General features: G+C 48.8%; 1 protein-coding gene across 14 annotated transcripts in view; it reads right to left on the reverse strand.

Moving 5' to 3' along the window:
• Positions 1-6,313: 6,313 nt before the first annotated feature.
• The window catches only part of LOC141918134 (transcription factor 4), a 239,365-nt gene continuing 219,469 nt past the window's right edge, over positions 6,314-26,209 (reverse strand). For 10 of the 14 annotated variants that reach the window (XM_074812209.1, XM_074812204.1, XM_074812203.1 and 7 more), the window contains 5 exons: positions 14,809-14,944; positions 13,860-14,022; positions 11,610-11,839; positions 11,025-11,167; positions 6,314-10,766 (listed from right to left, as the gene is read on the reverse strand). In XM_074812209.1, the coding sequence (XP_074668310.1) occupies positions 11,031-11,167; positions 11,610-11,839; positions 13,860-14,022; positions 14,809-14,944 (666 nt within the window). In that variant the 3' untranslated portion in view covers positions 6,314-10,766; positions 11,025-11,030. The remainder of the gene's footprint in view (positions 10,767-11,024; positions 11,168-11,609; positions 11,840-13,859; positions 14,023-14,808; positions 14,945-26,209) is intronic. The other 4 variants (XM_074812207.1, XM_074812202.1, XM_074812215.1 and 1 more) reach the window with 1 other exon arrangement.

The following is a 26,209-nucleotide window of genomic DNA, read 5'->3' on the forward strand; positions in this document are numbered from 1 at the left end:
CCTTCTGCAAAGAAATCCTTCCTAAGAGCCAGTCTGACCCTGCCCTGGCGCAGCTTGAGGCCATTCCCTCTTGGCCTGCCGCTGGTTCCTTGGCTCAAGAGACTCATCCCCCCTCTCTGCACCCTCCTTCCAGGGAGTTGCCACCCCTGGGGGGTTCCACACGTGGCTTTACAGTTACTGTAGGCTCCAAGGCTTTGATTTCTGCAGCACATCTCACTCCAGCAGTACTAACCCAACCCCTAAGTCCCTTGGGAAGCCCTGTTCAAAGCAAGGGAGTGGTGCCAGCCCTCAGACACACCAGAGGCCAAGTGGGAAAATCCCACAAAGCGCAGCCAAAGCCTCCATCTATTGAAATGCCATTACTTCAGAGGGGGTTTTTAACTGATCCCCTCTCATCTCCACAAATACCACAATCTCCAGTGAAGCCTCATGATCCCCCCCACACTGCTCTAGCTACGAAGGCCAGGCCAGAGGGTCAGCCCAGGTGGCCACGATGGGGCAGGGGATGCCCGAAGAATTACACTTCATTTTAATATTGCATAAAACAGTTCCAACACTCTGCGAAGGCCAAATATATTTTTCCACATCTGTGTGGGCAAAACCTGATAAAAAACCTTGATTTATCTTGACTAATCAGCAATATTTTCTATCACCTTTTATTCTATCTAGGCTGGCTGTCCACACATACTTATACACACATATAGTGGTGCACACCAGAGTCCCCAGGATTTTAATTCTACCTTCCAGGCTTATGTATTTGCCCTCACAAATCATTAAATCCCAGCGGCTTGCTGGGGAAGCAGGGTCACAGGCGATACCAGCCCATGCGCTGGGCTCAAACACGACCAGAAAAATCAATGACACGCAGTGCTATGGGGATGCTTCACCCCCAAACTGGAGCCTGGATGCTTCTGATGTAAAAATCGCTGAGTCTGAGCCTCTGCCCTTGCTGAGGGCGTGGGACCCAGCACAGGACAAAAAATTTCCGCATGAAATTTCCCCTTCTCAGCTCCTGCAGGTAAAGTAGCATCGAGGTGTTACGCAGCCCCAGACCAACAGCTTGCAGGCTGCAAGGCAAGAGATGTTCTGCCCCACCACCCCCCCCCCCCCTTATTTTTTTTTAACAAATGCGATTTTTCTCTCTGGGTTAGAGCATCTCTAAGCCCCCCAGCCCGCCATGCCCTACATTGCCGGTGCTCGCCCTCGCCCACCAGCTCCCAGATCTGGCACCGTCTTCCCAGCTGTGTGAGGAGGGTGACGAGCTTTCTGGCACCTTGCTAGTGACTCACTCATTGACAAAGTTCAAAAAAAAACCCCAAAAACAGCAGCCACAAGATAGTTCTGGCCTATTTCAGATGATTTAATCCTCTTTAGACTTCTTTGAAGCTCAGGCTTACAGTTATTTAGCGCATTTCAGTAAGTATCTGAGCCCTCACCAGCGCATCTGCACCAAAGCTTGGTTGGTGCCGGAGCCCCCACCGCGTGGCTCTGAGCATGGGGACGCTTTGCCGGGCTTCTCTTAGAGGTAGTTTGGAATTGAATTTGCAGTGCTGCTTTCCCAGTGCTCTTTTTCTGATAGAAGCACTGAATATATGACAACGGAAAGTCGTTTCTATCAATATTACGCTCGTATTAAAAAAAAGAAATCCTACTAAAATAAAATTTTGGTTATTTGTGGACTAGTCAGATGTGTCTGTGAGTTTTTCTGTCCTGCACCTTCCCAGCTCAAGCCCAGGGGCTACAGCAGGACCTGGGTAAGGTCTTCACCACCCCACCACGAACCTGCCGGTGCCGGCAGCACATCTGCCCAGCTGTGCTGGGGAATGGATTTAGAAGGCGGCCACAGGATTTCTCTTATAAATAACAATATTGGCTTAATGGAGTAAAGAAGATAAACGAGTCCTAGCTAAGGATCTACTCAACAGTATTTAGTACTTCTGGAGGGATGCCAGGGCTCCAAGTACCAGACCCTAAACCACCAGCGGAGGAATGAGTTAAACCCAGGGCTCTTCCTCACTGCTGGGAGTCGGGCAAATCCTCCCAGCTTCACCTTCAGCATCGCAGATCCTCACAGAGAGACGACCACCAAAACACCCTCTTTGCTAAGGAAGCAGCACTACATAAACACCACCGAGGCTTTAAGCCACCCCACAGCATCACGTTCCCAGTCTTCCAGCCCCACTGCTCTGCACCCGGGACAGCTGACTACGATCTGATTAACACTAGATTACAACAGAGCGGGTTTTGAAGAGCTTAAAAGCAGCTCATGCTACAGAAATCTATCTGATCGTATAAGCAGCAGCATTTGAGAAAATCGGCGCCTAGAAGCAAACAGAAATTTTCCAGCATTTCTTGCCAAAAGGGCTATTTACTGAAAGAGAAACTTTTCAGCCCAGTTTGTTTAGCATCAGTTTGTTTTTGCAGAGATTCCTGCAGGTCAGGAAGGACTCAACACTGTGCATCACCCTCCAAGGGAGGTTTCTGGGTAACCCTGGGTGATTTGGGGGTATTTTGAGGTAGCATTTTCATTTATCGCCAGATAAACTCCCAGATTTCCTCCCACAGTGAACGGGAGAATGTCAGCAGCTTTGCCAATGCTGCCAGTAACAATCCACTGGATGGGAAAACAGTTTTCCTGGGAACCCCTGGGATGTGGGCAGGAGTACCCCAGAAACCCCTTTTACCCAGGGAAGCTCCTGCTTGCTCTTCCCAGAGGTGCCTCAAACAGGCTTTGAGCCCAACAACTTCCAGTAACATTGGTATGAGCAGAAAGAAGGGGGAAGAAACTCCTTAAGTTACTCTAAGAACGTGTAGTCCAGTGGTAGCTGGGTAAAATTAAGCCATTAAAGGAAAAAATAGTGAAGAAAACACTACTGACCGTCCTGCCTGAGGCTGTAGTGCATTGTCACCAAGCTCCTGCATGATCCCAGTCAGTCCCAGGGCCACCACATTGCTGGGCCAACACCAACAAGTCCTGGAGCAAAATGTAGCCTGTGACTGCCTTAAGTAGCTGGTCTTGTTCTTCAAAAATAAATCACCTGGCTTGCCCATCTTCCCCAAATGCAAACAGCCTGGCCTCTAATTGATTGATTGATTGATTGAGTTTAGAACCACACCCAGGAGCCACTTCCACCACCCAGGGAGTTTTTATCCCCCACCTCTGCCCATGCTGTTGTTTCTGGCCTGGTTGTTTCCTTCAGCTGCTTCATGCAACTATCCCCATCCCATCCCATCCCCATCCCATTCCTCTCCCTGTGCGGGGGTTGATCCTGGGCTGGATGTCCCGTGTGTGTGCGTGCACGTGTATTTTGCACCATTACAAGCACCTCCTGTTTCCAGATGTTTCCACCGGCACCCACCAGCCGCTGTGGACTGGGAGGTGAGGGAGCTCCGGCTGACGCATCGCGGGCAAACCGATGTGAGTCTTTTGCCCCGGTTTATCTGTTATTGTTCTTTTTTTGGCATCAGAAAATGCAGCCGTTGTGAAAGGCATCGCTGCCAGCCTGTCCGGGGATGTGCCCTCTGACAGAGGAGTTGCTCTCCACGAATAGAAGTACCCAAATAATTAGCTCTTTCTCCTAATCACGGGAAAGAAGCAATGGCAATCTCTTTTCCTAGTGAGGTTCGAGGCACCAGCATGGAACCGTGGGCCAGACCGTGTGTTCTGGGTGACAGACGCTGTCCCCTGGACAAGCCTTGAATCCCACCTCCCCATCAAGTTCATAAAAACTGTTACCAAACCCAAAAGGCTGTTGTCATGCTCACATAAATCAGCATCTGACGGTGAGGAGCTACAGCCTTTGGGGGACACCACAGGTACAGAAGCACAAAGTAGATCAAGACCAGGGGAACTGTGTTTTAGCCTCAGTGCTGTTTTTAAAAACAAAACAAAACAAAAAAACCCCAAACCTACATGTTGGGAGAAGGTCACCGCAGGGGACTTTAGAGAAATGGGGTGCAGGGAGGGAGCCCCAGAGGTCTTCTCTGGCTCAGAGACGAGGTGAAGGTCCCCATTACCCCGCTGTGACCCCGTGGGGCCATGTAGTGCAGCCGGGCTCTGCGTCTGAGCTCCAGCCGAGAGGACGAGGCGGTTTCACTCCCAGTGCTCACACTTCGAAGATTTACAAGCTCAAGACACTTGAGATGTATTTACTGGCTACCAACATAATTGCAGTGTAATTGCATATGATATCAAGCCAACTTCCCTAGAGCTGTCAGCCACGGGACAGGGTGGGATAACTCCTCATCCAAACTCTATCTATAGACACACCAGAAGAATGAGACCCATTCTTCCACCCTTCAGCTCCTCTATTCTTTTTCAGAAGAAATTTGGAGCCCCGTTGCTTTATTAGTAAACAAAAAGCTCCTCATAAATGAATTACCAACTGAATGTCCTGTTGAAAGCCCTCTAACGCAGCGTGGTTGAGTTGCTGTCAGTGGCCGCGTTGCTGTCAGTGGCCACGTTTCCATCCCGGGCACCATCCTGCCCGGCCCCGGGATGGCAGAGCTCTGCCCAGCACCCCACCCCGCAGCCCCTCGGGGCACCCCTGGGCAAAGCACCTTTGGTTTCTGCAAGTGGAGATATAACGTGGGTGAGCTGGAGGAGGAGGAGGAAGAGGACCAGCAGCACCCGGACACGCTGGGCAGGCGGCTCCAGTGGTATCTTCAGAGCAGGCAGCGCAGGCAGAAACGGGCAGCGGCTCCTGCTCGCTCTGGGCTGGCAGTGCAGGGAAGGAGAGATCCGGCAGTCATGGATGAAAAGCAGGGATGTGGGCTCGGGGGTTGGCAGGAATTCACAGAATTGTCTAGGTTGGAAAAGACCTTGAAGATCATCCAGTCCAACCATCAACCCAACATTAACACCCCGAGAGTTGGCAGGACACGTGGAGACCTGCCCCGGGTGGGCGCAGCGGCACAGGGCTGGCCTTGAAACCCACTTTCTCCAGGAGGGATTAATTTGAGATGATTTTCTGAGAAGTCTCAGCACCCTCCCCCAGGAAATACCAGGCAGCCAGTGTCTGCAGTTATTTAAAATGACCCACTCTCCTGGTCAGGAAGGAAAACTCAAGTTAAACACATCATTTCATTTGTAACACTCAAAGAGACCAAACTGCATCGTTCAGTAGCAATAATGAGTTGTGGTAGAAGGGTGAACCGCAGCAATACAACCCCGTTCCTCGGCAAAACTCAAGGTGTTACCACTCAAAAGCTTTGCAAGTGTCAGATGCCCGTCGTGTGTAACTGAGGAAATCGAGTCGCGGCCGCCCGGATGGACCTCGCGGGCTCCTCCTGCAGCGAGCGGCCGGCGGCCGTCAGGAATAACTGAAAAGATCCCAAAGACACCACGCAGGGTGAATAATTCCTCCGTGCAAACCTGCAATTGTTTTTATGTTTGTCTCGGGTGTTGTAAAAATGCTGAGAGAACCAGCCCCCCCAATTTCTCCAACCCAAGGCCGTTCCACCAAGACCCCCCTCTCAGCTCATACATCCCCACCACCACAATTTGCACAACTTTTTGGTGGAAAGAGGTGATGCAAAGAGTTGGTGCAGGGCTGAACTCGGTTTCCGACTTGAGAAGGTCCAACAGTGCTGACCAGAAGTGAATTATTTAAAAAAAAAAAAAAAAAGTGTAAATACCGTGAAACCATGAGTCAGGTTGGCAGCGCTCGGTTTACAATGATTGTGTCTTCGCTCCAGCTCCAGCCATGAAGTTGTAGCAGAAAAAACCGTGCAGAACTGCTGACCCACCGACGCGGCGAGCGGGGGCACAGCGAAACGCGTCGCCGTTTCCATTTCCGCCGATAACGCAGCCTCGAATTTTACAGATTCCGCCCGTTTTTCCAAGGTTCATGGGGTGGCTTTGCCCACGCTCCAGCACACCCCTGCTTGCTCTAGCAGGTGCTTTGGATTCTTCCCGGGGTTCAAAGAGTTTTTGGGTGAAATACTGATGTTTTACTTATGGAGCAGAGTAAAATTCGCATGAGAATGAGAATGAAATGATCTTTTTAGAGCACCGAGAGGACTGGAAAGCGCTTTGCCAACGCTCCCACCCGGTGAAGAAGCCACCAAGGGGAGAAGCCTGAAGCGCCCGGCACCGGCTCCTCCACCACACACACCAGGACACACAGAAACGACGGGTTTTTACCCAAAACACACACACATATATATATTAAAAAAAAAAAAAAAAAAAAAAAAAAGGCACCCATTCTCCTAAGAAACTCCCCCAAAACCAGGCTGGGGCACGGCGGCAGCTGGACGGCCCCGGCAGCGATGGGCAATGCGGAATGAAATGAAACCCAAGTGTCGGAAACGGTTTATAAAAATGGCACATTTATTGCTACAGAACGGTCATGTACATGACGGCATCGAATAACTACAGATGAGAAACAGGTAATGGCCTACACCAAGCTGTCTTTGTTTGCTTGTCATCTTCTTGAAGGAACTCCAGCACACAACCTGTTTGGACACTTCTACAAATCAGAAATACACCAAAAACATGAAAAAATCGAGGCACTCAGCCACACATTGAAAACAAGGTGTAACTGTTCATCTTTTTTTTTTTTTTTTTTAAATATTTTTCCCTTTTTTTCATTTTTTTCCCGTTTTTTTTTGTTTTGTTTTTACTGCTGCAGCTATGTGTATAGTCGCAAAAATTTCCCCGTTGCGACCTACAACTAAAAAAAAAAAGCTACCATACAGTTTCATCTCAATAACACATGGTAAAATAACATCTTTTAAATAGTAAAATAAAGTAACAAACTTTTACTCAGAATGATTCCAAAAATCTACAAAGAAGAAATATTCAGAATCTGACAATTTTTTTTTTTTCCGTAATATTCATGGTATAAAAGGATTGCTCCTGTGAAAAATAAGCCAAATATATTTTTTATTTTTAAATTTAGTTTTTTTTTTTCCTACTAGGGTGTACTACAGTCTATTTTATAGCAAAAAGAGCACTAGACAAACGAAGCTTTATAACAAAAAGCCAGGCACTGATACATGGTAAATCTCTGCTTTTTTTTTTTTTTCTTATCTTCACTTAATTGCATCACAAGTAACAAGAATGAAAAAGGCCACAGTTCATATATTTTCACCATTACATAAGTCTATAATACTTGAAATGAGTATGGTCAAACCAGCACTGCACAAATATGAATCAACTTCAAGTCCCATGAGAAAGAACATGTTTTTTAAAAAACAAACAAACAAAACAAAAACGAAACGAAAAGGTAGGGCCCCCCCGGGCCCTGGTGCCCCGCTGTGTTAGAATTCATCGTATTCCACCTCTAGGTTTTTTTTTTTCCAGTCAACCAGTGGACTAATTTTTTCTTTTTCTTATTTTTTTCTTGTTTTTCCTTTTTTTTTTTTTTTAAGTTTTTTTTTTTTTTTTTTTTTTATTTGTGCTTGTTTCCACTGAAATCTCGTCATTCCTGGCAATATTCTGTTATTGTTCGCTTTTGGACACGGATCATATTCTGCCTATTGGATACAAAGGTGAACCCCTCCTCTCCCTGACCACCCGTCTTCGTCGCCTTCCCCGCCCCGACCCCTGCAAAAAAACCTAAAAAAAAAACCCAAAAAACCTCGGAAGACTGAATCAGTACAAGTTGCATCACTGGTAGGACTGACAGTTGTATAAACATTAGTGTTCCTTGCAGCTACACAGAAGACAAATGGTAAAAAAGTTCTAGATGAACAGATTCCCTATTCAGCATATTCATAAATTACTTGAATGTGGAGGTGGATCAGTTCAGAAAAAGCTGCTAATTCAGTATTTTTCTTTATTACCACAGGGTACAGCTTTCTAAAACCTTCACCGCTTTCACTAAGTCTCATCAGCTCGATCCCCTCGGCGAGATGCGCACACCTTACCTGGGCTGGGGAATAACGGAAAAAATGAGGGACTACACCCCCGGGGGGGGGCGTTGGTTTTGTGTTTGTTTTTTAAATCTTGCCTCATCGGGAGCGGAAGCCGGCCGGGATCCTCAGTTCTTAACTCCGGGGAGGGCGGGGCCGAGGGCTGCGAGCCTCGGGGTGCCCGCGGCGTGCGGCCGCTCCTCCGGTTCAGAGCCCAGTGCGAGCGGAACAAGAAAAGCTTTTCCTTCCTTTTTAAGTTCCAGAAACTAAACTCGTCATTTATTTTCTGTCCACAGATTGTTTTAAATAAACATGAAGTTGGTCTTATTTTTTTTTTTTTTTTTTTTTACAGCGTTTAGCAGAAGCACAGTCCTCAGCACGGCGGTGATCATCTCCTTGCCGCTCCCTACCCCGCTCGGGTGGTGCCACTGGGACTGACCCCAAACCGAGCGTGTTCCACCGGTTCTGAGGTCTCCTGGAAAAAAAAGATATGGCTTGTTCATCGGCATCGTGCTCTGGAGGGACGACCCGCGCGGCACGGAGCAGCAGAGCCCTCCGGCCTGCCGAGGGGACCGCTGGCCGTCCTTAGCGCCGCCCGGGCTCGAGCTTTATTAAACCCCCTCTCAGATAAACCAGGCCTGCTCCAAGTCCAGCTCCTGCAATAAGCCTCAGTGTGGTCTCCTCTAGCGGCTGCTCTAGCAGTTGAATCCACCTCCACATTTGAGAAACTTATCGACAAATCAAAACATTGAAAGTTTTATCGCTACTGAACATATTTACAGTTTTCAGCACGCACACAGCTAATCCAAATGGGTATGGGGATGTCGAAGGTGAGCACGTGGTAACTATCATATTTTGTTCTTTACGTTTTCAGAAACAAACATAAAATTCAGATTCTTGTATCTCACTATTTCATTTAAATGAGACTTTTTTTCAACCACACAGATTTTTATAAACAAAAAAACTGATACAATGTATTAAAACACATAATAACAAGAGTCTACATGTAAAAATATAACTTTTACATACACAATTTCAAAATAATGATACGTTTGCCATTTGTTGCATAAAATTTACAAATGTATTTTTCATTACTATATAACTGGCAAAACAGGAGAACAGATGGAACATTTAGACCGTTTGATGGATTTATGGCATTTATTCAGTGTTGATAGGTGGAAAATCTACTCGAACAGGGAGATTTTTATTTAAAATACATGCCAGGTTGGTGTGGCTGTAAAAATAGAAACTGGAATTAGAGACAAAAGGATGCTGACAAATACTTAACTAGGAGCACTATCTGTTAATCGTACTGTACACCAAAGTCAATCGTTATTAAGATTCACTATGGAAGTTGGTTCAATTGTGCCCAGACTTCAAAGCTAGTTATCTGATGAGCTGCTGTGCCATAGTTTGAGCTATGTTACTATTAAATATGTTAAGTAAAAACTTCATTCGTACTGGCCAGAGAAATACTGTACTACCACCCCTCCTCGAGAAAGTGCAACTTAATGCTTTAGGACTCATAAGGCTTGTTATAATGCTGCATGATGACCGGAATTGGCATTTCACAAAGAAAGGAGGAGGCAGCAAGTGGTCTACACTTAAATAATCCACTTAAAAACGAGAGAAGAACAACAGAAAAAGAAGTCGATCAAATCTGTCACACTACTTGCAATTTTCCCCCGCGATGGTCCCCCCCCCCCCCCAAATCTGACCATGTATTCAGCAACGCCTCACTGCACACTATTTAGGCTACACACATAGGTAACACTTTAATCGGTTCGTTAATCACAGCCACTTTGATTATGTTATGTTTCCGATGATATAAACATTGGAAGGCACAGTGGTAACATTGTAGCATTCTAACCTTGTACCTCTGAAAATCCCAGAAAAGGGTCGAGCGGGGCAGCGGGGCGGCCGGGGCTCGCTCCCGCGCCCGGGGCGCCGGCCCAGCGCCGGCCCCGAGTCCTGTCTTCCCCCAAGACCGAAGAAACAACTCTCTACGTTAGTTATGAATGAGAAGCAACGTCAGGGTCAGCATTTCATCCTGCACTACCCCTCCAGAGACAGAGTTGGCACTACAGGTTACAATAACAAAAACAGGGGAGAGGGACAGAAATAAGACAAAAAAATCCTTATTTACAGTAAAATCTTCTTTTTAAAAAAGTTAATCAGTACTATTTTTTTACAGGAGCAAAAAAGTCTGAAACAAATGAACAAAAGCTTACCATATTCACTAAATTTTTAATATATATTTATATATATATTTATATATATATATTTGTCATAGGTCTATAAGATCCATCTGTTTCTCCTACCCTAAGGAATGGCTAATGTCATCGCTTCAGTTTTCATTAGGACGTTTGCTGGTTTTGTAAATATCTGGGCAGCAAAGCTTCCCTTTTAATATCCAGTAAGTATAAACACTAGCTGTCTAGCACACCAACAAAAACGCTCATTTTTTTTTTTTCTTCAGAAGTACACTTTTTCATTATTGCAAGTTTACAATTTTAAATTAAATATTTTTTTCAGACTTACAAATTAATTATATTTTTTTTTTTTTTTTTTTCCAAAAGAAGTTTAGGCACAAATGCATTGTCCCACAGTGTGGAGAAGATTGCCATTCAGTCTCTAGGCTGTGCACTTACAGCTCGGAACATACTGCGTTAGACATTCTGCATGATATGTTAAAGAGAGTCGTCCCTCAAGTTGCACTTTTTGTTTGTTTTTTCTCGGTTTTAATAATCGGGAATGCTGAAATCTCTTGCGTCTGTGATTCTTAACTACTCAGACTTGTCTTATATTACAAAAAAGGGGTTAAGGAGAAGTGTTTATGTGGGTTTAAGATAATACAGCTGTTAAGGAAGTGGTCTCTTGCTTAAATGAAGAAATGTGGCAACTTGGACCTGTGGAAGAAGTAAAAAATCTCATCAGTCAAGGGGAGGCGAGCGGGCGTGCCCACACCCTCCCCCAGCAACCCGCCGGAACGCTGCCCTGGGAGCCCAGTGTGCCCGCGGGGCGCCCCCCCAGATCCATTTAGAAGGGGCAGGTGGGCACCCCCCGCCCCGTGCGCAGCACCCCGGGGAACAGCCCGGCCTGGGGCGGGGGGAACCCCCCGGGTGCGGGGCACAAGGCTCCCAGGGCACGGCGGAGACCCTACTTGCCTTTTTTTACATCTGTCCCATGTGATTGGAGGCATCTCCCATCCCAGGGTGGGGTCCTGCCAGGGAAAGCGGAGGAGGATCTGAAGATACTTTCTCTTCTTCCCTTCTTTTCAGACACGCCGCTTTAGGATTCAGGTTTCTTTCTGTTGAAATGAAGCAAAAAACGGTTTCAAATATTCACATTTTTAGAGCGGATCGGGCTGTTCACCGCACGGGCATTTAAAATAATTCACTGCCAGTTACTCAACAGTCAGGGCGAGGTTCATGGTTGGACTGGAGGATCTTCAAGATCTTTTCCAACCGAGATGATTCTGGGATTCATTCCAGCCCCGCTCCAGGAACCCAGCACGCTGACGCGGAGGAAGCGCCCTGGGCAGGTCCAGCGCTGAGATGCGGCACAACTGCGCACCCAAGCTCTGCCAACACCCCCCTGGTTTGTGCTTCGCTGAGGAGCAGCCAAGCTTAATATTGAATTTGGATCTTGCCAAAGAAGCTAAAACGTGCCACGGGCCTACACCAGCACCCCGCGCGCTCAGAGGTGCCGAAGGCCGGCAGGGACGTCGGGAGACGCGGCGGCACACTGACCTCGCACTTGCTGCTCTAAGCTGAGGATGACGGCCACAGCCTGGTGTAAAATCAGGAGCTTGGTCTGGGGCTTGTCGCTCTTCAGATGGAGCTGCACCATCCGGCCCAACTCCTTGAAAGCCTCGTTGATGTCGCGGACGCGCAGGCGCTCCCGAGCGTTGTTGGCCATTCTCCTTTCCTTTTCCCTCTCGGCCTTCTGCTCCGGTGTCAGGTCTTCGTCATCGTTATTGCTGGGAGACAAAAGGAATACATCATTTTCTAATGATGTGGAAAATAAGCAGTGCAAAGATTTTCAACAGGCTTTGTCCAAAACCAGGCCTACGAGTCATGAGCAGACACATTCTGAGCAGTTGGTTGCTGCTCCTCATCCACCAAACCTGGGCAAAATTCAGTCCCCTTCAATTTTACACGGAGTTAAAGCTCCAGGTTGTAACAAAGCTTTACAACCTGCAAGGTGGGACTTCTGGTATTTTAAAGAAACAAAAAATACAGCTTTTTTTCAATAATGTATTTTATCACAGCCAAGTTTTACACCGTGGCAAATCTCTTTAACCTGTGTTTCAGGACACGCTGGGGGCTCTCTGCTCTGCTCCCGTCTTCGCTGCTCGTGGCTTCGCCCCGGAGCGAGGAGCTCGTCCCCAACCAGTGACGGGACCTGCCCCTCTCACACCCCACGGGCTCCGGCCCCTCAGCAGTAGCTTCCAAGCCAGAAATCAGCCATGTGTTTCCACATTTCCCATCATTTGGGTTTTGGAAGAAACTTTTTCTACAGCGGTGGTGGGGAGCCACGGGCAGCACCCCAGTCCCTGCACGGAGCACCGGCAAAGAGCCACGGAAATAATTCACGGCTGTGAAGAGCCCTACGGTGAACTTCTGCATCCTTTCTGCAACAAGACTGCTTTCTATCCAGATAAAACGATGATTTTAAATTGAAAACACATCCACCGGTGAGTCACTGGCACTATATAATTTGAATTGGTTATGCAAATAGCGTAATAAATTTTCAGCAGCCCTAACAACATGGATTTAGACATATAACTAAATATCAGGAGTAACCTTTTAAAGCTATAAGCATGTTAAAAGCAAAAATGTTAGCCTACAAAAGCTTCAAAGCACATATAAATATGCATAAGCAACAGCATATTTGTTGAATTAACAAGAACTACGATCACCTCACATCAGCATAAAGGTGCTTTCTTCTTACCATATCGTAAACGCACGTGAAAGCCTCACTTCTACATATGGTTACTTCAACACATTTATTCAGAGAAAATCTCGAGTGTCATGTATCTTCTCCAGTCATAAGAGACGCGAATGTAATTAAATGTAATTAACGTTTTAAACACCGGCCAGCGCCGGCCGGAGAGGTCCGAGTCTCGGCGCGCTCCCGGGGGCAGCACGTCTGCTCAGCCGCTTCTTCCCTCGGCTGGGTTTTCAGACAGAAACCAGGCGTGGAAGGAGAAAAGGCAGAAGGACACTGCCGTTCACCTTCAGAAAAAAACCCTGAACAAAGCAGGGCTGTGCCTGGATTTCAGCTTTATTGGGATTTTTGCTACAAAGCTTGGGACTCAGCTGATGAAGAGGAGTATCAGCAGTCCTGAGCCGTGCCCCGGGCCCGGTGGTGAGTCCCAGGGACAGAAGTAAAGCCTGTGCCTTGCTCAGGCTCACGTCTGCAGCACCCACAGAGGTTCTTCACATTCCCCACGAGTGGCCAGATGATATAATCCAGCTACAGCTTCGCTAGTACTTTCCAAAAATTTATATAGAATACGCCAAGGAAGCGAAGGCCTCTAAACCCTCCGCTTAAACCTAGGGAGCCCTACAGAAATTGAGGACTGGGAATGACAGATTTATTTCAGAGGTCAAAGAAAAGCATACGGTTTGTTAGTTCAGATGCAGGTGTGATCAGCTCTCAGGCACATTTTGGTGAAAATCCATACTGTATTCCAATTTGCAAGCATAGGCAGAGAGGAATAACAGCCTAATTCGTCCATTTTAGCGTAACGCAATTTCTTTAGAGATTGTGGAGAACTTGCTCAAGTGTCCAAATTTGTGAATTGTTCCAATTTGAGGACGTCCTGGAGTACAGGTACCAGAAAGGTACTCGGTACTGCCAGAACAGCCACGCCGTTCCGCTTAGGCTGTGGTTTTACCTGCCAGGAAAAAACCTCATAGTTTCCTCCTGTTCTGTTCACTTCATCGAAATCCAGTAAAGGAATTAAATGAAGCGACACTATTATATACTGTTACCTAGATCTTGACCTAGTAATTGATTTGATATCCTTCTTGTCATCCTCTAGTTTCTTGTCCTCAGAAGACTTTGTGTCCTGGAGGTTTTCATCTCCCTCGTCGTCAGATTTGATTTCGGAGCTCCCCGAAGAGACGCTCTGCCCCTGCAGTCCGGTGGGCATGCCTGCGAGAAAAAAAGACACGGATGAGGGGTCAAGGCCAACGGGGTGCTGTGTCCCCCCCCGCCCCCCCCCCCCCCGCGAAGGGTGAAGCCCCCGCTCGTCGCCGCAGAGCCCGGCGTGGGGACGGCAGCTCCTGGCAACGGGTTTTAGGTGAGGCTTTGAGGTCTGGAGAAAGGGGCACAGGATGATGAGATGCTACTCCTGCTCCTCAATCACTCTGTAACTTCTTCATTTTCAAATAAATCTTTAATATGTAATTATCATCAAATAATCAAAATACCTCGGCTGCAATGAATGAGCAGACCTCGTAAGCCATCGTAATAGTTTGGGCAATTTATTCCTTGCTTTAAGAGGAAGATCAGCTGCCTCTAGGCCTAATTCCAGCGTGCTCTGGGTTTGCAAAGCCCCGCAGAGGAGTCGGGGAGGCTCAGGATGGTGCAACACACCTCATGAGCCGAGCAGAGGCACCCCGGTGCTGCCCTGCCCGCAGGCAGAACTGCGAAGGTGGTGGAAAATCTGCGGGTCTGAGTCTCACCTTAAACTCAGCCGCTTTTTGACATGTGTCCAGCAGTTTTCTACACTCTGAATTTTGCTGCTTAAAGCAGCCCCGGTGTCAAAACTCACTGTCCAGAGGGAAGTCGCTCGCACGCTTCCAGCTGTAATAGCTGGAGGATCTCAGCATGCAGAGATAAATTAGCACACAGGCTCTGCGCCACGGTCCCCAACACCCCCGCGACCACAAGCTCGGCCCCCCAGAATTCCAGGAATTCCAGACGGTTGGTACTCACCCCTGTAGGGGTCCTGGGGCGGGTTCAAATCCGGGGAGGTGGCGGACTGGACGGGCAGCTGGGGGACCGGGACCTGGTTTGGCACGAGCGAGTGGCTCCCGCGGAGGCTGACCCCGTCCTCGCGGTGCGCTCCGACCTGCCGGCGAGGAGACAGAGAGAGAGGCAGCGGTCAGACCCCGAACCCCCAAATCCCGGGGAACCCCGGGGAGAAGGATGGGGATGATGGAGCCGTGGCGCCGGGCTGCGTTTCACTAGAGGGCGCAGATGGCCCGTAGAGCCGCAGAGCAGCACCGCGCACACCGCGGCACCGCGCACGACGCCCCGCGCGCGACACCCCGCGCCACACCCCGCGGGCCGCCCGGGAGGATGCGGGGCCTCCTGATAAAACCCGCCCGAGCAGCTCAGGCAGGTAAAACGTCAAATTGTCTCCCAGGGTGCTGCAGCCGAGCGCGCCGATTCCTACCCATCTGTCTTCTATCATGTCCGCCAACAGATCTGACAATTATCTTAATGCCCATATGCTTAATTGTGGGCTTCTCAATTCCCCCACCGCTATCGGAAATCCTGCAGGAATTTCAATTTGGCATCCGACTTTCATTTCGGGGGGATCAGCTTCGTGGGCCTGCCATTTTTTTTCCCCCGTAATGCCAGCTAAGCCTCTGACAGCGGGAGCTGCGGCAGTGAGCGGCGCGGCCCCCCGCTCCCCCCCGAATACAATAACGTGTCACCTGCCTTTCCAAAACGAGCAGCCCCGTCCAAATTAGCGCTCGCTGTATTTCATTAAGCACCGAGTCCCAAACCCAAAGGAGCACGAGCCCTGCCAACGCCGTGACTCCGGGTAATATAGCAATAAAGGTTTTATTAAACACTCCAGTAATGCCATCATCGGAGCTGACAGCGCGGGCGTGATGGCAACGCATCCATCCCTCCCCTCGCCGTGGCTCACGGACACACTCTGTGGAGCAGGGTTGCTCCTTCATTAGGAGACCGATGAGAAGACTTAAGTAGCTGAAGAGCAAAACTGTCACAAGTTGATATAAAAGCACCCGGAGCGGGAACGCTGGCGCTGCCTCCCCCCGAGCCCGGGAGGTACCGACCGCAGGGACGGACAGACAGCGTGAAAAACTCGGCGTTCCACCTCCTCAGGTGCAGGCAGCCCCTCCCGCTGGAGTGAAAGGGGTGATAAACCTGGCAGAGAACTGTAAATCGCTCTTTATTCTCCAAAAAGTAAGTGCTCAGGCAGATAAAAAGATGGAGGGATGTTTCTAATCAGACTTACAAGATAATATAGGATAATTGTTAACAGCAAGTCGAGACCGCAGTAAGAAAGATAAAAGGGAATCCTGCCAAGGGGAACTTGAGAAAATCTTTTACTACTAGACGAAATGCAAATAACCGAAAGCAAGTGTAAAATAGCAGAGACAAAAACTCTCTCTTTGTTGCGACGTTTTAATTTTTACAACATGAGATACTAAGAAAAGACTGGAACCGGAATTATTTGGTTTTAAGAGAGAATCGGTTGTTACGGGGCGCTTAGAGTTCGGCAGTTCCACTTCCTGAAATCTCCATGCAGGAAAGGCAATAAAATCCTGATGACATCCTTCTGAGGAGAGGAAGTATTTTTCCCCCCGCACCTATGAAAGAAAACGCCTGAAGACACAGGCTGCCCTTCCCCAACCTCAGCGATGCCCAGCGCCGCTGGACACGACCCTGGGCAACCTGACCGAGCCTGCGAGCTGGCCCTGACCCCAGAACTGGCGCCACCACGAGCAGGGGCTTCACCCCAGCCACCTCCACAAGTCCCATCCAATCTACATTTTTCTGTGATTCTACAAAAGACCAAAACCATTTAAGTTTTGAGGTCGATGAAGACAAAAGAACATATGATACCACTTCTGGTTGGCAACCACCCACCCCGCTTCGAGCAGAGCTCCCAAGAGGGGCTGGAAGCTGTAAAGGCGCTGTGACAGACGCCACGTCTCCCTCCAGGTCCCTCCCTTTTCCTCTTCAGCCTCCCCGGGCTCCGTCCGTGACCTGTGCAGGCAGACAGACAGACAGACCCAGAGATGGCAAGCATCCCATCCTGCTCCTGCCCTGGAGCAGCCCACCTCCTCCCCTGGACCACCTCCGTTCTGGAGCTACACAAGATGCCTCCAGTTGGGTGGTCTGGCTTGAAGAGGGACAACCTGGCTACCTCGATAGTTGGCCTGAATTCTTGAGGACTACACCTTGTTTCACCAATGTCAAGAAGCAGACATGGTAATAATCGAAAGCTAATGATTTGGAGGATTTTTAAACTGAAGCGTTGGACTGAATTCAACTGGATGCAAAAAAAAAATGCCATAAAGTCACCACCACTCTACCACTGACACCGATAGGAAGTTTTAGTTACACTTTAAAAATTAGTTCCAATAAAAAAATTTCCTCACATTTCTTCTCCTTTAGGTTCTCAAGAGATCTGGGAGGTAACGACCTGCATTACGTCTCACAGCTGAATGACAAAACCCATCAATTCTTTTATTCCTTTTCACAACCCACTATGTGATCAATCTTGCTTGTTGAGACTTGCAACTCTTTGTCCTGCCAACTGGCACGTTCCAGGCTTGCTCAGTGAGCAAGTCCAACCTCTGGCCATCTCTGCACAAAAGAAAGATCATTTCTTATCCGCTGTGGTTGCCTTCGAGCCCATTTTCCCCTCTCTCTGGGTGGGAGGTGGGCACCCCGAGGTGGGACAGAGCTCACCTCTCCCACCCATGACCCTCCCCATGACACAGCGAGGGGGCTGCTCCAAAACACCGACACTTTTGAACTCTACAGCTACACAAACCACCTGGCAAGGGCCTTTCCACAGCGTGTTTTCCTGGGTAATTTATTTCTCCAGCTTCAAGCGTTTGCAAGAAGATTGAGGCAGCCCCATCACTTCATTATCCGCATCTTCTGGGACACGGCGAGACTTCAACTCCAACTCTACCAGGCTACAAATGCCTTGTGCATGCACGTGGATCTCTACTAAGAGATCAAAACCAACCCACGCCAAGTACTCCCCCAAGCAGAGGACTACGAGGGCCAGTTTCGGTCTCTGTCCTGTGCGGGGGGACCCACATGACCGCTTTGACAGCAAACTTCAGGTCTCAGATGCCCCCTAAAATGGGCTGGCCCGGTTTGTCTTTTTAAACATAATTTCCTTTTCTCCTTTAAACACCATCAAGGCTTTCCACCCAACCTCCAGGAGCCCAGGACCTTCAAGAGCACGACCACGCTGCCAACGCAGCTGAAACCCAGGTGACCTGCTGAAATAAAGCCCAGCCTACAGACGCTGGGAGGGAGCGAACGCAGCAACGCTCGCGAGCTCAGGGAGCTCCCGGCCCCGCTGGCGACGCCGAAAACGCTGCGTTTTCTGCTTCCCCCTCCCTCCTCAGCCAGCAGTGCCGCTGGTTTGTCTGTTATACAAACAACTCTGCCCTGAGGTGGAGCGAAGATCTGAATCATTCCCCCCCAGCCGGGGAGGGTAGATTATAAATAATACTTATCTTTAGAGAATCAAACTCACTTTGAAGTTCTATTAATATTTTATTTATTTCCATCTCTTTAAACAACCCCCTACTGCAGCACTCAGCAGATTGGAGTGGAAAAAAAACCCCAACAAAGAACAAATCCTAAAATGTGCAGGGGAGGTATAAGCAGGCTCTGTTGTTGATGTGCAAATAAATCCCTGCCTTAAGTTCCCCTTTGCCATTGCCATCCCAGGCACATGCAGGTGCATACTCACGTGTGAAGTACACCACAACTGAGGTAATTCAGGGAAAAACCACGAGAAGCCCCAGTCCTGGGGCTTTTTTGGCTATTAAGGTTAAAAAGGTTCCTGTAAGATAAATAAATACTGGTACAGAGAAGGCTGATCCCAGAGGCAGGGATCAAAATCAGAGGAAGGATCAACATCGTTCTGCGGCCCCTCCAGTGGCACGCACCTACTAGGCCGATGGACACGGCACCAAAACCTGGACAGAGGATGCCTGAACTGACACAATCATCTCGGTTGGAAAAGCCCTTGAAGCTCCTCCAGTTCAACCATGAACCTCACACTGATCGTTCTCAACTCCACCACATCCCTCAGCGCTGGGTCAACCCGACTCTTCAAGCCCTCCAGGGATGGGGACTCCCCCCCTGCCCTGGGCAGCCCATTCCAACGACCAACAACCCCTTCTGCAAAGAAATCCTTCCTAAGAGCCAGTCTGACCCTGCGCTGGCGCAGCTTGAGGCCATTCCCTCTTGTCCTGGTGCATGTTCCTTGGGTCGAGAGACTCATCCCCCCTCTCTGCACCCTCCTTTCAGGGAGTTGGAGAGGGCCATGAGGTCTCCCCTCAGCCTCCTCTTCTCCACACTAAACCCCCCCAGTTCCCTCAGCCGCTCCCCATCACACCTGTGCTCCAGACCCTGCACCAGCTCCGTTGCCCTTCTCTGGACACACTCGAGTCATTCAATGGCCTTTTTGGAGTGAGGGGCCCAAAACTGAACCCACTCATCAAGGGGCGGCCTCACCAGTGCCGAGTCCAGGGGTGAGATCCCTTCCCTGTCCCTGCTGGCCACACTAGTGCTGATACAATTCTTTTATGGTATTTTAAAAACTTTAATAATTGGAAGAAAGCTAGACCCTGTCTTCCCTTCCCTGTGCATTTCTGTTTTATAGAACAGATATCAGCACAAACGTCAGGTTTTTCTGGTTATGCTGGTCTGTGTCTATTCCAGATTATCTGCACTATCTACACATTCATCACGAATGGGAAGCTGTTTTAAAAAACTACGTGGAAATTAATTCTTGAATACTCAGCATTTCATGATGGAGTTGTGTACCTGTAGTTCACCCAGATGAAGAACACGAGGCTGGGATAATTCACTGGGAAAATAATTCAGTTTCACCTTTGTTCCACAAAGTGCATTTTTGCTTCTTTTTTAAAAAGCAACTGTTCTGCTAAGATGCTTATTTCACCGATGCACTGAATTTGGCAGTTTTGTGATCCCTACTAATATTATCCCCACAGAGAAGGGTCCCCAGAGCAGGGTGCTGGCCTAAGCCCCCCTCCACGGCTCCAGACAGGGGTGCCTAAGCCCCTGGGAAGGACGGATCTGTCTAAAAATCCCTTTTATACAGAGCGATCACGGATTTTTATGTAAAAGGAGAGCTTCCCCCATTGAAGATGTATTACATCACCCCCCCAGAAGTGAAACCCTGCTCTCCATGTGTACCTTCCCAGCTGCTGCCACGGGGAAATGGGGGGCCAGGGGGAATGGGTGTCCAGGAGGAATAGGGGGGTCAGAAGGAACAGGATCCAGGAGGAAATGGGGTCCAGGGGGAATGGGGGGCCAGGAGAAATGGGGGCCAGAAGAAATAGGGGGGGCAGGAGGAGCAGGATCCAGGAGGAATGGGGCTCCAGGGGGAATGGGGGACCAGGAGAAATGGGGGGCCAGGAGAAATGGGGGCTAGGAGGAATGGGGGGGGGGGGGGGGGGCAGGAGGAACAGGGTCCAGGGGGAATGGGGGGGCCAGGAGGAACAGGGTCCAGGGGGAATGGGTGGCCAGAAGGAATGGGGGTCCAGGGCACCAGCTTCCCACCCTGCCTCCCCCCACCAGCACACAGGGGCTCACCTGCTGCTACGGACAGACCGGGAAGACACTCCGTTCTCAGCAAGCATAAAGAGAAAAACCTGTCTGCGTGGTGAGCAGCACCCCCCCACCCAGTCCCTCCTCAACACACAGAGCTGTGCTGGTGCCTCTGAACTGCACCCTCGCCGTGGAACCCCCCGGCACCGAGAGCCCCACAGCGCTGCCTTTCGTTTCAGATCACCTCCGGTTCTGTGTCACGGATGTGACGGTGGAAACTTTATCGTCCCGAGCAAGGAGAGCCCCTACCTGACCCAGAAGTGAATCCCGAGCAGCGGTAAGAAATTCTCATACAAATGTTTCTTTTATTGCTCACAGATGGGCATTTGAAGTTTGGGCATGGTAAGGAGCAGACATAAGCTGTAAAAAATGGGGAAAGGTTTCCTATGAAGTTACGAGCGTTGCAACCTTTTCCTTACGGTTAACCCCTCTCACGCTGAGAGGCGGCCGTCTCACACGCAATTAACTTTCTAAATACAAAGGAAAAACTATCACCTACAGCCCTGATCGCAGCTTCACTCTATACTTAGGGAAAGATTATTCCTAACCGGGCAATATCATGGACAAACCCAACGAGCAACATGCTTTGTCCTTTTAAAAATGATGACCTTGTGTTATCCAATTAGATAAATAAAAACATGCGGCAAGAAAGTTGTAAGGTGATGCATGTTAACATGTGTTCAATATTGTCAAAATTTATAAGTCTGACAGAAAGCAGATTTGTGCAAAGCCCTTATAAACCTCTACCGCTATATTAAAAAGGGAACAGCGCAGGGCACTCTGACACAAATGGTCTCTCACTGTATGTGTGTATTATTGGTCCAAATTATTCACCCTTATTTAACTGCACCGAAGTCTTTCATCTCCATGCTATACAATAATAGTTTCCATATGACCGGTGGCTCAGCTATAAATAAGATCAAAAGCAAAAGAAAGGATTTAATAAAAAAAAAAAAGACAAAAAAAAAAAAAAAGACATTAAGAGTGGCATTAAATCAGGGAAAAAGCAAAGTTCACATTTTTTTTCTACAGAAAAGAGAGTAGTGCTGAGTACTAAGCAGCTCGCCAAATATCTTATGAAAGGGCCGTTTGCGAGCCAGTTGTATGCGAAAGCCGTTTAAACGGAGTCTAAAGCGGCAAAGCCGGACTTTGCCGTTCAAAGGAAGGGGCCAAACGAAGATGAAGGGGCCAAAAAGCCCAAGTGCCACGTCTCAGTGCGAGGCCGGGATGCCGGGGAGCGCGCCCCGAGACCGCCGCAGCACCCACGGGTGTCCCGGGGGGTCCCCGCAGTGCGGCAGCACCGGGGGGCTGCGGGGGGGGGCGGGGGGCAGAGCCGGCTTCCAGCCTTTTTTTCCAAAATCTGGTGCTACCGAGGCCGCTGATGCTGAGCTCCTCTCCCCAACCTGTCCCCCCCACCCCCCCATGAGCGCTCGCTCAGCGCGAGGGCTCCCACACTTCGCCGGCTTCGCGTTCCCACCGTGGGAGATAATTGGAGTATTTTAAGGGAAAGCAACCGGTTGCGACCTATTATGGAGGGAAGTGGGCTGCCATGGCCGTCGGAGGGAAGTCACTGCAATAATCACTGCCATTTCTTTCCAGCAGAGATGATTATTCATTTAAGTATTGGCTAAATCCAGGGATATAAAGGGTCCTAAAGTACAGGATTAAGAATATTAACTCTTCTTCACTGAACGGCTGGGGAGGGAGGGAGGGGGGAAACCCCGCTGCAGGCAAGTTCACACACCTGGATACTTTATTCTGGTTCCCAGTTGTCCCATTTGGAGCATCAGGTGCCTGACCCACCCTCGCTGCTGCCTTCCTCCCCCCCCCGGCACCTTCCTCAGCTCCACACCTCTGATTCAGCCACCGCACCAAGCGACGCAGACATTAAAACCCGGCAACCCAAATACGATGCGGGGGTGGGGGGGTGGGTTTAACCATGTGCCTAATTAGCTGGTTGGAAATGAATGGAGCCATTGTGCCAGGACAACGCTTTCCTGAAAAGGTGTCGGTTAAATATTGGTCAGCGGTTTCTCTCCTGGTCAAAATGAAGTTTATAGCTCCAAAATAATTTAAAAATATGATAAAGGCTCTAATTGCGCAGCATTAGGAATGTCAACCAATTAGGCAGAAAATGGTGCTATATAAAAACCCTACACTGGTGCCTGTTATGTCAGACTTCATTCCAGTAAGGTCATTCTGTCCGTTTTTTTTTTTTTTTTTTAAATTTATATTATACCTGCTCACTAGAAAACACAGTCAAGCAAAACAAACCACAGACGCAGCAGCTACAACTGTGCTAAAACTTAAGAAGAGAAAAAGATAGTAACAAGACAGCAAAAGCCAAATTTTGTCTTTTAAATAACGCCAAGTCGCTTGACTCTCTTTGTTTATGTACGAATGACATAACCGAATTACTTCATGAGCTGCTACTCTAATTCCTAGGGGTGGAAAATTCCATAAGTTAATTTAATGTGGATGTTAAAAAAAAAAAAAAAAATACACACGAACACGCTCTCTTCCTGTGGGCCCTCACGTGAAGCGTGCAGGCTGGCTGACGGGCTTCTAAGCGCTGTCTTAAATGTGATGTATAAATGTGAATTTCTGGTTTATAATTTTCATCAATACTTTTGTGCGCTGCTGCAAAAGAAACACGTGTCTTCAAAGATCCCTGTGCAAAAGTTCGGGTTTTGCTGTTTCCTACAGTTCGAGTCGAAGTGTTACGATAAAATCCCCGCCATCCGCACAACCTCTGAAATAACAGCAACTGCGGAAAGCCAGGGAATTCACGGCTAAAGCTCAAAATACACGCTCAGCTCAGGCCCTTGAGAGACAGAGACGGGCAGATTAAATCAACCAAAACTCCCAAGTTTTTATCTTGACGTGCGATTTCTAAAACTTTGGCCTTGAAGACCCTTAAGAGACAGAAACGTTACGAGCGGCCTGACGCCAACCCCTCCCTCGTCCATCATTTCTAAGCCACACTGGCCTCTTCCCAGAAGGTTTTTTGCGGGTGTCCCGGGTGGTTCTGTACCGACTTTAGAAGCCCGCTGAAGGGAGGTCACCTCCCTTTTCATTACCGTGTTTTCAATCCCGCAACTTGCCCGCGCACGTGCTTAACTCCAATGGCACGCGCGGTCCCAACGGGACGACTCGCGGTGACGAAGTCGAGCACATGCACCCGGGGGTGTTGGTGGGGTGGGAAACCCAAACCTCCACCTCCCCGGCTTGATGAGGGGGTCACCCCCTTCAACCCCACGACCCCCAAATTCCCCCTGCAAAGCGCTGGGGCACAAGCAGGGGGATGCTGGGCGCACTGGAGAGGTGTTGGGTGTTCAAATTCCACCCTTCCACCCCGCCTGACGCCCTGCGAAGGCTTCCCCCGCGGAGCTCCTGCACCCGAGGGCTGCGATTGAAGAAATATCCCTATTTTGAAGCTTTTCTGCTGCCCCTCTCCTGGCTGCACGTGCTGCGGCTGCGACACAGCGGGCGCAGAGGAGCAGGCGGCTCCTCCGGGCTCTCTCCGCTAAACCAGTTTGCTGCTAAACTGGTATCAAACACACTGTATTTGTAAACGGTGCGAATGAATGCGCACGGGGAAAATTGGAGACAGGGCCATCAGCGAGTTCCAGGGGCCTGCTAAAAATTAGTCAATGCTTAAACGCTCTCCTTACCGGGCCGCTAATAAAAAAAAAGCGAGGGAATGTAAAATAAGAAATCCCTTTTAAGCCAGCCTGCTGGAGCAATCCGTTCGCTGCTCCCAGCCACACAGCTGTAAACCTGGCCTGGCTCCAGGCAAACCCGAGCGCTCCCAGTCCCATTTCCAGCAGCGTCTGACCGATCTCTGCCTTGGTTTTTGTCTGGGGAGAAAAGGCGCACATCTGCTGCGCAAGGGAGAGCGCGGGCAGGGAGGGAGCGTGGGCAGGGAGGGAGTGTGGGCAGGGAGGGGGCACGGGCAGGAGCACGGGCAGGAGCACGGGCAGGCAGTGCGGGCAGGGAGCGTGGGCTCCGCACGCCCCGGGGTCGCTCGGGCGCGCTCGGGCAGCGCGCGGTGGGCACAGCCGCTTCCACCAGCGCGCTCGACAAGTTTCCGGTCCATACCTCCCACTGCTACTTTATTTACTGCAGCTGGCCAGCCTTTTATAGCCTGTTTCATGTATTAAAATTCAAATGTGGAAAACATTACCAGTATCCTCCTTGATTTTTTTTTTTTTTTTTTTTAAATTTTTTCCCCCTTCAACTTCCTTTTCAGCGTGGAATGTATCAAATGGTCAAAGGCTAACTTCAGACTGACTCTACTCAAAAACTATTTCCTTTGTTCTTATGTTTTTACTTCAAAATTCAGACCAGTTTTCCAAAAGAAATTATCGGGCCCGACTCTTTCACCCAAGTTACGGTTTCAGACAGTGAGTAATGCTGCCTGGGAACGCGGCAGACTCTGCCTTTGCAGAGAAACGTCCCCGTCTTGTTTGCAGCAGCAGCGCTGCCCTCAGAGCATCCAAACTCTGCAGTTACCTTGCTCCGACCATCCACTTTCTTAGCAAAGTCCAAACAGAACCAGTCAGACCCTGTCATTCCGTATTTCTCCTGAAAAACGCCAAGTGCCTACACATTCCTAAAAATACGAAGGCCTTTTTTTTAGATGCACGATCCTGGCACTTCGATTTCTCATTGTTGCTGCTTTTTTTGTTTAAATCTAACTTCACCTACATCTGGTATTTAAGTGAGGAGCACATATTTATGGAACAAACTGTCTCTGAAGTGATGCCCTGGGTGCATGTTCCATCAGTTTAACATATGCAAAGCGAACAAAGCTACAAAAATTAAACTCTTTTCTCTTGATTGAGAGCAGATATGCAGAAACAGTTGTAAGTCACAGATCTGGCTTTTAATAAAGCCAGATTTCTTCATTAAAAGCAGTATTGTTTAAACACTGGAGGAAAAAATAGCTTTGTACAAACTAAAATCTTAGATTATATGTATCCCAAGTGTATTTAACATATTACCTGAGGCCAAGCTAAATTACAATCTAGAATTTCCTTTTGTGAATTCTCAGCAACTGCCACAGAGAGCAAAACAATGTCTGGTTCATGCTAATTTTATTGGGGAAGGGGAGAGGAGATGGATTTAACTGAGCTGCTGAAAAAGCATCTTTTTACCTCTCGGAGCCTTTCACCAGACCCTTTTCAGTTAACACTTCACATTTTTTTGAATCTGCAAACGGCGCAGTCTCTATTGTGGCTTTTAATGATATTTTACCCACGACAGAGTCACTTATAGTAACGTTTAATTTAAACAAGGAGCAGAGCCTGTCACAAACCTGCCCTGATTAAAAAAAAAAAAAAAAGACAAACTCCCCCTTATTTTGCTTTCTCAGGTGCTTGATTTCAACTGATGTTACATTTTAATAACCTGAAGCGAGAGAAACTATGGGCAAATATTTTGCTTAGGGCACTGTGTGTGGATGAGTCTGAAGGGGAGAACTGTTCGGTCAAGGCTAGCTGGCTAAGGATACCTCAACATCAAACTTTTTCTTGCAGGGGGAAGCAGGAGCCAGCTGGGATATTTAAATTTCCGTATGAGATGGCAGATGTCGGGTTGTGAAGGCTCTGGCCGGTGGTCAGCGCTCCCAGTTAGCCAGAAAACCTTGCCCTTGGCCACAGACGGAGCGTGCCGAGGGCTGCGGAGCTGACCCCAGCCAGGCCAGACCCCGCTGAATAAAGCCACGCTCTCCATCCCGCTG

The sequence above is a fragment of the Strix aluco genome, chromosome Z, assembly GCF_031877795.1.
Source record: "Strix aluco isolate bStrAlu1 chromosome Z, bStrAlu1.hap1, whole genome shotgun sequence".
NCBI lineage: Eukaryota > Metazoa > Chordata > Aves > Strigiformes > Strigidae > Strix > Strix aluco.